This window comes from Anolis sagrei, chromosome Y (genome assembly GCF_037176765.1).
Source record: "Anolis sagrei isolate rAnoSag1 chromosome Y, rAnoSag1.mat, whole genome shotgun sequence".
Classification (NCBI taxonomy): domain Eukaryota; kingdom Metazoa; phylum Chordata; class Lepidosauria; order Squamata; family Dactyloidae; genus Anolis; species Anolis sagrei.
This window is the reverse complement of record NC_090035.1, coordinates 13843254-13856697: the sequence shown is the minus strand read 5'-3', so window position 1 is coordinate 13856697 and position 13444 is coordinate 13843254. Positions and strand designations below refer to the sequence as shown.

General features: G+C 39.5%; 1 protein-coding gene across 1 annotated transcript in view; it reads left to right on the top strand.

Annotated features, from left to right (window-relative positions):
* Window positions 1-13444, top strand: part of LOC137095087 (myosin-11-like) — a 75048-nt gene that overhangs the window by 30520 nt on the left and 31084 nt on the right. Inside the window, exons 9-18 of the mRNA XM_067461311.1 lie at window positions 10-108; window positions 2219-2362; window positions 3874-3969; window positions 5458-5576; window positions 5850-6002; window positions 6098-6271; window positions 8068-8241; window positions 9054-9168; window positions 9955-10148; window positions 11456-11577. Coding sequence (XP_067317412.1) covers window positions 10-108; window positions 2219-2362; window positions 3874-3969; window positions 5458-5576; window positions 5850-6002; window positions 6098-6271; window positions 8068-8241; window positions 9054-9168; window positions 9955-10148; window positions 11456-11577 — 1390 coding nt within the window. The remainder of the gene's footprint in view (window positions 1-9; window positions 109-2218; window positions 2363-3873; window positions 3970-5457; window positions 5577-5849; window positions 6003-6097; window positions 6272-8067; window positions 8242-9053; window positions 9169-9954; window positions 10149-11455; window positions 11578-13444) is intronic.

Here is a 13444-nt window from a genome sequence, read left to right as displayed (position 1 = left end):
TCCCGACAGATTTGCTGGAGAAATCCCGTGCCATCCGCCAAGCCAGGGAAGAGCGGACCTTCCACATATTTTACTATCTGCTTGCTGGGGCCAGTGAGCAAATGAAGAGTAAGTTATTTAGTATTTGTAGAGTGATAGAAGCGGATCCGTTTGGCTTTGGTTGTTACAACAACCATCCCTCCTGTCCTATGCCCTCCCCTGTAGTTTGGGGCTCAGTTTGCAGCAATTGGAGCCAAAAGAAGATTAGCAGCAAGAAAAGGGGGGGAAAGGAGGCAGAGTCATGACAAATGTCTCTCCCCCCAATTAGGATAGCTTTATTTCAGGAATAGCTAATGAGATTTGTGAATTTTCAATAGTTTTCGTTTTGCTCGCAGCCATTGAGAACGGAGGCGGAGGAAGGGAAAGAAGCTGGGACCTTTTAAAATAAGAGGCTCAATGGAGAATGTCTCTTCCAAATCTATTTTCTATAGTAGTAGTAGTAATAATAATAATAATAATAATAGTTTCAATGTTAATGTTAATCTTATTAATGTTATCAATGAAAACAGATTTGGAAGATATAGTAATTAATATTAATATAAATATTCATTAATATTAATATTAGTTTCAATATTACTGTTTATATTATTACTATTATGAAATAATATTAATATTATCAATGAAAACAGATTTGGAAGGTATAGTAATTAATACTAATATTAAGTAATATACCTTCCAAATCTGTTTTCATTAATATTTGTTTTAATATTAATGTTAATATTATTACTATTATTAAATAATAGTAATATTATTAATATTATCAATGAAAACAGATTTAGAAGGTATAGTAATTAATATTAATACTGAGTAATATCAATATTAGTTTCAATGTTAATGTTAATATTACCATTATTAAATAATATTAATATTAATATTATCAATGAAACAGACTTGGAAGGTATAGTAATTAATATTAATATTGATTAATATTAATATGAATTAATATTAATTAATATACCTTCCCAATCTGTTTTCATTAATATTAGTTTCAATATTAATTTTAATATTATTACTATTATTAAATAATATTAATATTATTAATATTATCAATGAAAACAGATTTGGAAGGTATAGTAATTAATATTAATATGAATTAATATTAATTAATATGCCTTCCAAATCTGTTTTCATTAATATTAGTTTTAATATTAATGTTAATATTATTACTATTATTAAATAATATTAATATTATCAATAAAACAGATTTGGAAGGCATAGTAATTAATATTAATATTAATTCATATAAATATGAATTAATATACCTTCCAAATCTGTTTTCATTAATATTAGTTTCAATATTAATGTTAATATTAGTACTATTATTACATAATTAATATTATCAATGAAAACAGATTTGGAAGGTATAGTAATTAATATTAATACAGATTAATATCAATATTAGTTTCAATGTTAATGTTAATATTACCATTATTAAATAATATTAATATTAATATTATCAATGAAACAGACGTGGAAGGTATAGTAATTAATATTAATATTGATTAATATTAATATGAATTAATATTAATTACTATACCTTCCAAATCTGTTTTCATTAATATTAGTTTCAATATTAATGTTAATATTAGTACTATTTATTATTATTATTATTATTATTATTATTATTAATATTATCAATGAAAACAGATTTGGAAGGTATAGTAATTAATATTAATATTAATTAATATTAATATTAATTAATATACCTTCCAAATCTGTTTTCATTAATATTAGTTTCAATATTAACATTAATATTATTACTATTATTACATAATATCAATATTATTAATATTATCAATGAAAACAGATTTGGAAGGCATAGTAATTCATATTAATTCATTCATATTATGTTTATTTATACCCCACTTTTTCTCTTTGCAAAGGAGACTCAAAGCAACTATCAGAAATTGGGATGTTTTCATGAATTAATGGGCAAATTGTTCCATTTGCAGCCACTGAAGGGAGAGAAATGGCAGCGGAGAGGGGGCCCTATAATGCATCTTGATGGATATACCATGCAGTTGCATCTGCATAATATCAGTATAATACAATATAATGTATTATTAGGGCAGTATAGGGGTGGGATTGACAGAGAATGAGTGCCAAGTGAGGGACGATGGGATATTGGTGTCATTTTAATGATTGACGAATTAATAGTGGAATGGGTTTCTTTCTCCAGAGGACCTGCTGCTGGAAAACTTCAACAACTACACCTTCCTCTCCAATGGATATGTCCCTATTCCGTCCCAGCAAGATGATGAAATGTTCCAGGAGACTATCGAAGCCATGGCTATTATGGGGTTCAATGAGGAGGAGCAGATTGGTAAGTGGAGGAGGTCCCAATGGCCATCTTGGACCCACTGAGACGCCTGGAATGCATCCACACTGTAGAATCGAAGCAGTTTGGCACCTCTTTTAATGTCAAGGCTAAATGCAATGGGATCCTGGGAGTTGTAGTTTCCCAAGGTCCCATGTCTTCTTCTGGGTGCATCTACACTGTGGAACTGATGCAGTTTGGCATGTTTTAAAATGCCAAAACTTAATGCAATGGGATCCTGGGATTTGCCGTCCCAAGTTCCATAACCCCCTATGGGTGCATCTGTATAGTGGAAAGAATGCAGTTCGGCACCTCTTTAAATGCCAAGGCTTAATGCAATGGGATCCTGGGAGTTGCAGTTTCCTAAGGTCCCATGTCTTCTGGGTGCATCTACACTGTGGAACAATGCAGTTTGGCACCTTTTAAAATGCCAAAACTTAATGCAATGGGATCCTGGGAGTTGTAGTTCCCAAGTTCCATAACCTCCTTTGGGTGCATCTGTATTGTGGAAAGAATGCAGTTTGGCACCTCTTTAAATACCAAGGCTTAATGCAATAGGATCCTGGGAGTTATAGTTTCCCAAGGTCCATGGCTTCCGCTGGGTGAATCCACACTATGGAACTGATGCAGTTTGGCACCTCTTTTAATGTCAAGGCTAAATGCAATGGGATCCTGGGAGTTGTAGTTTCCCAAGGTCCCATGTCTTCTTCTGGGTGTTTCTACACTGTGGAATTAATGCAGTTTGGCACCTCTTTAAATGCCAAGGCTTAATACAATGGGATCCTGGGAGTTGTAGTTTCCCATGTTCCATAGCCTGCTTTCGGTGCATCTGTATTGTGGAATTGATGCAGTTTGGCACTTCTTTAAATGCCAAGGCTCAATGCAATGGGATCCTGGGAGTTATAGTTTCCCAAGGTCCATGGCTTCCTCTGGGTGAATCTACACTGTGGAACTGATGCAGTTTGGCACCTCTTTAAATGCCAAGGCTTAATGCAAAGGAATCCTGGGAGTTGTAGTTTCCCAAGGTCCCATGTCTTCTTCTGGGTGCATCTACGCTGTGGAACTGATGAAGTTTGACAGCTTTTGAAATGCCAGGGCCCAATGGCATCCTGGGAGCTTTAGTTTCCCAAAGGGCCAAAGCCTTCTCCAGCAAAGAAAACGGCATCTCCCAAAAACTATAACTCCCAGGATCTCATCGCATGGATCCAGGGCAGTCCAAGCGGTGCCAGACTGCATTCATTCTCTATTATAAATGCAACTCAAATAAAGATTTCTACGGCATTTTGCATTGAATTTATAGCCAAGATTAAATGAAATACAGCTCCCCAAACTTTTCTCTCCTTCAAACCCTGTATTAAGGAACATTGGACTGGTCATTTTGTAAATGAATAGATCTATTCAAGTTTGTATGAATGTTTTGGGGTCACGATCGAGAGAGGAAAGCAGATTAGTAACAACAACAACGGCAATAATAATAATAATAATAATAATAATAATAATAATGTATTTATTTGCAGCGATGCTGAGAGTGGTCTCCTCGGTCCTGCAACTGGGCAACATCGTCTTCAAGAAGGAGAGGAACACTGACCAGGCCTCCATGCCAGACGATACGGGTAAAGGCCAAAAGGGGTTTGTGGTATCTACACTGCAGAATTAATGCAGTTCGGCACCACTTTAAGCTCCATGGCTCAGTGCTATGGGACCTTGGGAGCACTGACAACAACTCCCAAACTTCCATAGCATTGAGCCACAGCAGTTAAAGTGGGGTCAAACTACATTAACCCTGTAGTGTAGATGTACCCTACTAGTGACTTCGGGCGTCATCCTATCTTGGGCGGCAATGGGATGTGGTCTTCTGGATGCCTTGCCTTTCCAAATGCTTGCAAAACCTTTGGATATTATGGCTTGGGTTTTCCATCCTGCTCAAGGGGTTGGCTGGATGGCCATCTGTCAGGAGGGTTTTAGTTGTGTATTCCTATCTGGAAGAAGAGCTGGAGTGGATGGCCCTTGGGTTCTCTTCTTATTCTAGGAGTCCATGGTTCTATGTTACTGTTATTATTACTATTGGTATTAAGCAGAGACTAGATGGCCATTTGTCAGGAGGGCTTTAGTTGTGTCTTCATTTCTGGCACAACTGGATTGGACTGGATGGCTCTTAGGTTCTCTTTTAACTCTAGGATTCTATATTATTATTATTATTACTACTACTTTAAGCAGAAGCGACATGTCCATCTGTCAGGAACGTTTATAATTCTGTGATCCCATGATTCTATGATGATGATGATTAATAATAATAAAGCAGAGACTGATTGGATGGCCATCTGTTGGGAGGCCTTTATGCCTTCCTATTTGGTAGAAGGGGTTGGACTGGGAGGCCTTTGGGTGCTCGTTTCAAATCTGCGATTCTGTGCTTATCCAATAATAATATAATATACTAATCCATAATAACAGGCGCAGCGGGTTAAACTGCTGAGCTGCTGAACTTGCCGATTAAAAGGTTGACGACTCAGATTTGGGGAGCAGGGTGAACTCCCGCTGTTAGCACCAGCTTTTGCAAACCTAGAGTTCGAAAACATGCAAATATGAGTAAATAAATAGGTACCGCTTCTGCGGGAAGGTAACAGGGCTCCATGCAGTCATGCTGGCCACATGACCTTGGAAGTGTCTATGGACAACGCTGGCTCTTCAGCTTAGAAATGGAGATGAGCACCACCCCTCAGAGTCGGACACGACTGGACTTAATGTCAGGGGAAACCTTTACCTTTACCTTTAATCCATAATAATAATAATAATAATAATAATAATAATAATAATAATAGTTAATCTCATAATTGGTTGAGGCGAAGCACAACACAGGTGAAATGCATCAACATAAATTACATTCAATAAAATGCATCTAGAATGGAATAGAATAACTTTATTGTTTTTGTTCAATTAAATTAAATGCTTTTCCCAGCACACATCACAAAACAACACACTCATCCTTCCAAACTCCCACATTTCTATCAAAACACATTACTGTAAATTGCACATGTCAGAAAACAAAGATTAAATTGCAATACAGTTGTCAATAATAATAACAACTATAATTGCTATTGCAGTGGCTCAGAAGGTGTGCCACCTGATGGGAATCAACGTGACAGATTTCACGCGAGCCATTCTTACACCAAGGATCAAAGTTGGAAGAGACGTGGTGCAGAAAGCGCAGACCAAGGAACAGGTGAGGCACCTGCAGGCAATCCTCCCAGGAATGTTTGGGGTTGGGCTGGGACCAAGATCTATAAAAAATATCTTATAAATTTATGATTATCATTGTTACAGCAAGGGTGGGTCAATTTCTCAATAACAATATGTCCAAAGGACGACAGCCTTACTTTGTAGACTTGGCTTCAGGCTCAGTTTGCAATGGGAACCCTTTATTGGCCTTATATGGGATATTTAGCACTCTCTTCCTGGAGGAATTGTTCCTATATGTATATATGGTTTATTGCAGGCGGACTTTGCCATCGAGGCCCTGGCCAAAGCCATCTACGAGCGCCTTTTCCGCTGGATCTTGACCCGCGTCAACAAGGCCCTGGACAAGACCAAGCGGCAAGGGGCCTCCTTCTTGGGGATCCTGGATATCGCCGGCTTCGAGATCTTTGAGGTGTGGAGGAGCCCCCTTGGCCCCAAGCCCTGCAACGAGGAATGGGGTTGGAGCGCTCTGCCCAGTTGTTTACCCTCTCCATTGCTTTTCCCCAGATCAACTCCTTTGAGCAGCTCTGCATCAATTACACCAATGAGAAGCTGCAGCAGCTCTTCAACCACACCATGTTCATCCTGGAACAGGAGGAGTATCAGAGGGAGGGCATCGAGTGGAACTTCATCGACTTTGGGCTTGATCTCCAGCCTTGCATTGAACTGATTGAAAGACCCGTAAGGAGTCTAATTGATAGTTTGCACTTAGACATTCTTCTTGGTGGGTTCGTGCATTCATGTATGGTCCTTTATGGGTCTTTGCATACATGCACTGGCTTCGTGATGGGTTTGTGCATGCATTCATGTGCCTTTATGAGTCTTTGCATGTATGCATTGCCTTCTTAATAGGTTTTCACATACATTTATGGCCTGTTATGGGATGTTTCATACATGCAATGGCTTCTTTATAGGTTTGTGCATGCATTCATGGGCCTTTATGGGTTTTTGCATACATGCAATGACTTCTTTATAGATTTGTTCATGCATGTATGGTCCTTTATGGGTCTTTGCATACATGCATTGACTTCTTGATGGGTTTGTGTATGCATGCATGTGCCTTTATTGGTCTTTGCATACATGCATTGACTTCTTTATAGGTTTATTCATGCATGTATGGTCCTTTATGAGTCTTTGCATACATGCATTGACTTCTTGATGGGTTTGCGCATGTATGTATGGTTCTTTATGGGTCTTTGCATGCATGCAATGGCTTCTTTATAAGTTTGTGCATACAAGTATAGTCCTTTCTGGGTCTTTGTATACATGCATTGACTTTTTGATGGGTTTGTGCATGCATGTATGGTCCTTTATGGGTCTTTGCATACATGCATTGACTTCTTTATAGGTTTGTGCATGCAAGTATAGTCCTTTATGGGCCTTTGCATACATACATTGACTTCTTATTTATTTATTTATTTATTTATTTCATTTACTTATACTTATACTTCTTGATGGGTTTGTGCATGCATGTATGGTTCTTTATGGGTCTTTGCATGCATGCAATGGCTTCTTTATAAGTTTGTGCATGTAAGTATAGTCCTTTCTGGGTCTTTGCATACATGCATTGACTTATTGATGAGTTTGTGCATACATTCATGGGCCTTTATGGATTTTTGCATGCATGCAATGTCTTCTTTATAGGTTTGTTCTGCATGTATGATCCTTTATGGGTCTTTGCTTACATGCAGTGACTTCTTGATGAATTTGTGCATTTGTTGGCCTTGGTGGATTTCAGCATCTATGCGTTTACTATTTTATGGGTTTGTGCAAGCATGTATGGGCCTTCATGGGTCTATACATGCATGAATTTACTTTATGGTTTTTATGTGCAATTATGGCTCCTTATGGGTTTCTGCATAAATGCATTATTGACCTTTTTGTGCATTTTAATACAATGGTACTTTGAATCCAGATCACACCTGGCCTTCCGTGTAGACAGGCAAATCTAACATGGACTTTTGGGCATTCCTTTTTTACAGGATGGCTTATTTTGGCATTCACTTTCTATTGTGTTATTGCCATGCTAATGCAGTGGTGCATGAACTTGGGAAAAGCTTTGCAAGGCAATGCTGTTCTTAGTTCTGTTCTACTCTATCTCTCTACAGAAAAAAGAGCCCCAAAATGGTCAACACTAAAAATAAGATGAGGTGTAATTTAAAACCTTCCTCTCATACCTGTTCTTAAACTGTGAATCGTTTGTAAGTCAGATGTCTGAAACTCAGGGGTGACCTGTAAACAGTTAGAAACAATTAAGGACCCATTCAACATATTGAAAACACTTCCAAATGTGAAATTTGAGCAACAGATGGTGCAAAATGTCTCCTATGTGGGCCCAGTGTGCATTAGATGTTGGCTAGGTCTTCTTTTGGAATAGCTCCCTTTGCAACTCCAGTGATGGGCGATGCAATGGGCTGCATCAGAGGATACCTACTGATCATGGCAAGTAACCTTGGCTGTCCTTTCCTTCCTCGCAGAACAACCCTCCAGGCATCTTGGCCCTTCTGGATGAGGAATGCTGGTTCCCCAAAGCTACCGACACTTCGCTGGTGGAGAAACTGTGTGCAGAACAAGGGAATCACCCCAAATTCTCGAAGCAGAAGCAGCTCAAGGACAAGACGGAGTTCTGCATTATGCATTACGCAGGGAAGGTACGGGGCTCTGTCCATTGCCGGGCACATTTTGCAGGGAGATGCCACGTCTTTGCATGGAGGAAGTTATGGGCCAGAGGAGGAAAAACACATGGCAGCTGAATCCAGGGAAGGCAGCGGGAGAGCCATTCAACTCTTTGCCTCAAAGTCTCCTTCTTTGGAGGCTTTTAAGCGGAGACTGGATGGCCACCTGTCAGGAGGGCTTTGATTGTGCTTTTCCTGTATGGGAGAGGGGTGGACTGAATGGCCCTTGGGCTCTCTTCCAACATTGTTGTTGTTGTTGTTGTTGTTGTTGTTGTTGTTGTTGTTGTTATTAGAAACACAACAAGATTAGTACACAGCAAACAAGATCACTATGCTGGTTATTGTATTGGATCACACGTTGGACACTTCCCAAGTGTCTAGGACTTATTATTATTATTATTATTATTATTTTACAGAAGCTGGATGGCTATCTGTTGGGCGGGGGAGGGATTTGATTGGTCTTTTCCTGCATGGAAGAAAGGGGATGGACCAGATGGCCCTTGGGGCCTCTTCCAATGTTGTTGTTGTTGTTGTTATTATTATTATTATTATTATTATTATTATCATTACAGAGACTGGATGGCCATCTGTCAGGCAGGAAGAGGGGGCTTTGATTGTGCTCCTCAATAGAAGAAAGGGGATGGACTAGATGACCCTTAGGGTCTCTTCCAACTATATTATTATGATTATTATGATTATTATTATTATTATTACAACAATACAGTCAATACAGGGTTTTGGGGTTGGGTTTTTTTTTGTAAGTCTGATTTTGGTTTTTTGTCCTAAAGGTCATCTATAATGCAACCGCGTGGTTGACGAAGAACATGGATCCCTTGAACGATAATGTGACAGCTTTGCTCAACCAGTCTTCTGAAAAGTTCGTGGCAGATCTTTGGAAAGAAGGTAGGCTGGCAAAGGGATGCCAGATTTTATCCTGGGAGGTGTAGTTTCACAAGGTCATGAGCCAAAGGGTGCCAGATGAAAACTAGCTTGCCTGTATCTACTAGGCAATACCTGGGTTAAGTCTTTTGGAATTCTATTTATAAGAAATAGCAGTATTTAACATTATTTTTGTTATTGGGTTATAAATGTCATTTCCTAATTGGGTCTATCATAAAAACATGGAAAAAGTTTATTAAACTGCCAAAACGTTGTCTTTGCCAGAGGGACATCCTTGCAGTACATTTCGCTCTAGTTTTTCAATGGATATCTCTTCGTTGAGTCTCAACCAATTCAACATAGTTTGTGGCAGACATAAAAATGAAGTTTCTGGTATAGAGCAACTACTTTCAAAGTAAAGACAAAAAATGTGTATTTTCTAATGGGACCATTCAGAAAAGCAAACAACACACAATGGCTACTTCTGATATTTATAATTGCAAAAGACCTAACCGGGGCATCACTGGGTACCTAAACCAGTTTGTGTGTGTGTGTGTGTGTATATATATACATACACGTGTGTATGTTTCCCCAACCTTCTTAGCATGATGTACGTGTTTATATACATAGGAATAGGCACTGAGCTTCTTCCTTGGAGGCCTTTAAACAGAGGCTGGAAGTGCTTAGATTGTGCTTTTCCTGCATGGCGGACTAGATGGCCTTTGGGGTCCCTTCCAACTCTTCTATGCTTTGTTGATTGGAGGCCAGGAACGATCCTTTGGGGTTGAACTCTCTCTCATTGCCTTGCAGTGGACCGCATTGTGGGCCTGGACCAGATGGCCAAGATGACCGAGAGCTCGCTGCCCAGCGCCTCCAAGACCAAGAAGGGCATGTTCCGGACGGTGGGGCAGCTCTACAAGGAGCAGCTGACCAAGCTGATGACCACCCTCCACAACACCAGCCCCAACTTCGTCCGGTGCATCATCCCCAACCATGAGAAGAGGGTCAGTGTCCAGACAAGGAGACGTCATGCACTCTTGGGATGGAATTGTAGTACAGGCCGCCCCTGAGTTATGAACAAGAGAGGGTCTGTATGTTTGTTCTTAAGTATAATATGTTTGTAAGTCAGAACAGGGACATTTTTTTGGTGTAATCCATATATATATATATATATGTATATATGTATATATACACACACACACACATACATATATACATATATGGATTACACCAAAGAAATATTCCTGTTCTGACTTACAAACATATTGTTTGTAAGTTCAGTCCCATATACACACACACACACACATATATATACATACATACACACACACCCATACCTACATGCATATCTATATAAATAAAAAGGTAATGTTCATGTGTGAGATTAACAGAACTCAAAAACCATTGGACTAATTGACACAAAATTTGGACGCTATACCCCTAACAGACCAACGAGTGACCATCACTCATAACCCCCCCCCCCCCCAAAAACAGTAGAAAGGACTTAAAAATCCAAATAAGCTAAATGACGAAAAACTAAATGACAATACAGAAATAAAAAGGAAGGAAGGAAAGAGAAAGAGGAAGGGAAAGAAAAAAGGAAAGGGAGAAGGAAGCAAAGAGTGGAAGAAGGAAGGAAAGAGGTAGAGAAGGAAGAAAGGAGAGAAAGAAAAAAGGGAATGAAGGAAAGATGGAGTGAAAGAAAGAGGAAAAGAAGGGGAGAAAGAGGGAGGGACGAAAAGAAGGAAAGAGAAAAGGAAGGATGGAAGCAAAAAGCGAAGGAAGGAAGAAGTAGAGAAGGAAGAAAGGAGAAAGAAAGGAAGGAAAAGAAAAAGGGGGCAAGGAAGGGAAGAGGTAGAGAAGGAAGGAAGGAAGGAAGGAAGGAAGGAAGGAAGGAAGGAAGGAAGGAGAGAAGGAAAGAAGAAGGAAGGAAGGAAAGAGGGAGAGAAAGAGAGAAAGGAGGTTGGCCACAGCACCGAGTGGCAGGTACAGCTAGTACATAGAGAGAGAGAGAGAGAGAGAGAGAGAGGGTTTTGGATTATCCCTGCGGTGTTTCCTTTGCTGTCTGTGCCATTATTCAGAAGACTTCACAGCACTTTCTATCAATGTGAGAATTGGATTATATTTGGCTTGTTGTGGAAACAAGGATTGGGCATAAAGCTTCAGTGGAGACCCCTTTTCCCCATGACAATAACTCTTCCAGGAGTTAATTTTCTTTCTCTTGCATCCTCTTGTCTCATTTCCGTTCTTAACTAGGAATTGTTTGTAAATCGGATGTTTGTAACTCGGGTATTATCTCCCTGCTTTATAGTCTGGGAAACTCGATGCTCACCTGGTGCTAGAACAGCTGCGGTGCAACGGGGTTTTGGAGGGGATCCGTATCTGCCGCCAAGGCTTCCCCAACAGGATCGTCTTCCAGGAGTTCCGCCAGCGGTAAGAGGAAGAAGCTGTTGTGATGTCACATTAATGACTAGGCAACACACAATGTAGAACAACAACACAAACAACAAAAATGTGATATATATGATAACGGTTTCCCCTTGACATTAAGTCTAGTCTAGCACTCATCTCCATTTCTAAGTTGAAGAGATGGCATTGTCCATAGACGCCTCCAAGGTCATGCAGTCGGCATGACTGCATGGAGCACCATTACCTTCCTATCTGAGCAGTACCTATTGATCTACTCACATTTTGCATGTTTTTGAACTGCTAGGTTGGCAGGATTTGAACCGCCGACCTTTCAGTCAGCAAATTCAGCTCAGCAGTTTAACTCACTACGCCACCACCAGGAGGCCTCTATATATATATATATATATATATATATATACTAGCCGTCCCCTGCCACGCGTTGCTGTGGCCCACATGGGGGTTCTGTGTGGGAGGTTTGGCCCAATTCTATCATTGGTGGAGTTCAGAATGCTCTGTGATTGTAGGTGAACTATAAATTCCAGCAACTACAACTCCCAAATGTCAAGATTCTATTTTCCCCCAAACTCCACCAGTGTTCATATTTGGGCATATTGAGTATTTGTGTAGAGTTTGGTCCAGATCCATTATTGTTTGAGTCCACATTGATCTCTGGATGTAGGAGAACTACAACTCCAAAACCAAAGGACACTGCCCACCAAACCCTTCCAGTATTTTCAGTTCGTCATGGGAGAACTGTGTGCCAAGTTTGGTTCAATTCCATTGTTGGTGGGGTTCAGAATGCTCTTTGATTGTAGGTGAACTATAAATCCCAGCAACTACAACTCCCAAATGATAAAACTAATTTTTTGAGTGAAGGACATACATTGGGTTGTTAGGTGTCTTGTGTCCAAATTTGATGTCAATTCGTTCAGTGGTTTTTGAGTTCTGCTAATCCCACAAACGAACATTACATTTTTATTTATATAGATGTATATATGTATGTATATCTCCTATTTACTCAAATCTAATGCTCACCTTTTTGGGCTAAATTAGGGAGCACATGGCATCTTTATCATATGGTCATCTTAGCACTGAGCCAAAGCCAAAGGGAAAACTGCACCTGGAATTCCTTTTTGAGGGACCTAATCTCTCATTTAATTCATTGACTCAATGCTATGGGATCCTGGGATTTATAGTTTGGTGAGGCATCAGAATTATTTGGCATAGATGGCTCAAGACCTCGTAAACCTACAGCCCCCATTTTTAAAGATTGTGTCAGATGTGACTTAAGAACATACTGTAAGTCGCTCTGGTGTGAGAGCATTGGCCACCTACTGAGATGTTGCCCAGGGGATGCCTGGATGTGTTACAATCCTGCTGAGAGACTTCTCTCGTGTCCCCGCAAGCTAGAGCTGACAGATGGGAGCTCATCTTGTCTCACAGTTTCGAACCGGGAATCTTCAAGTTAGCAACCCAACCTTCAGTTCAGTAGTCCAGCTGGCACAAGGATTTAAACCACTGCATTGAACCAAGGCTATTAAGGTGGATTCTTTTGCAGCATAGATGCACCCCAAGATTTTATTTTCCATTGATGAAAGATTTTTAAAAAATGGGGGCTGTGGATATAGGTCTTGAGTCGCTTTTTAAAAAAATTCGGAAGATGTGGCCCTCCCATTGTCATTTCTATCGTGGTTGTGTCTATTGGCATTTTTATTTTATTTTATTTTATTATTACTATTATTACTATTATTTTATTGGTTTCAGGGTTTTGAAAATTGAGGTGCGCATTAGATTCAATGTTGCATGAGACTTGAGGCAACATTGTGTGTGTGTGTATGTGTGTGTGTGTGTGTGTGTGTGTATATTTATTTATTTATTTATTTATTTACTG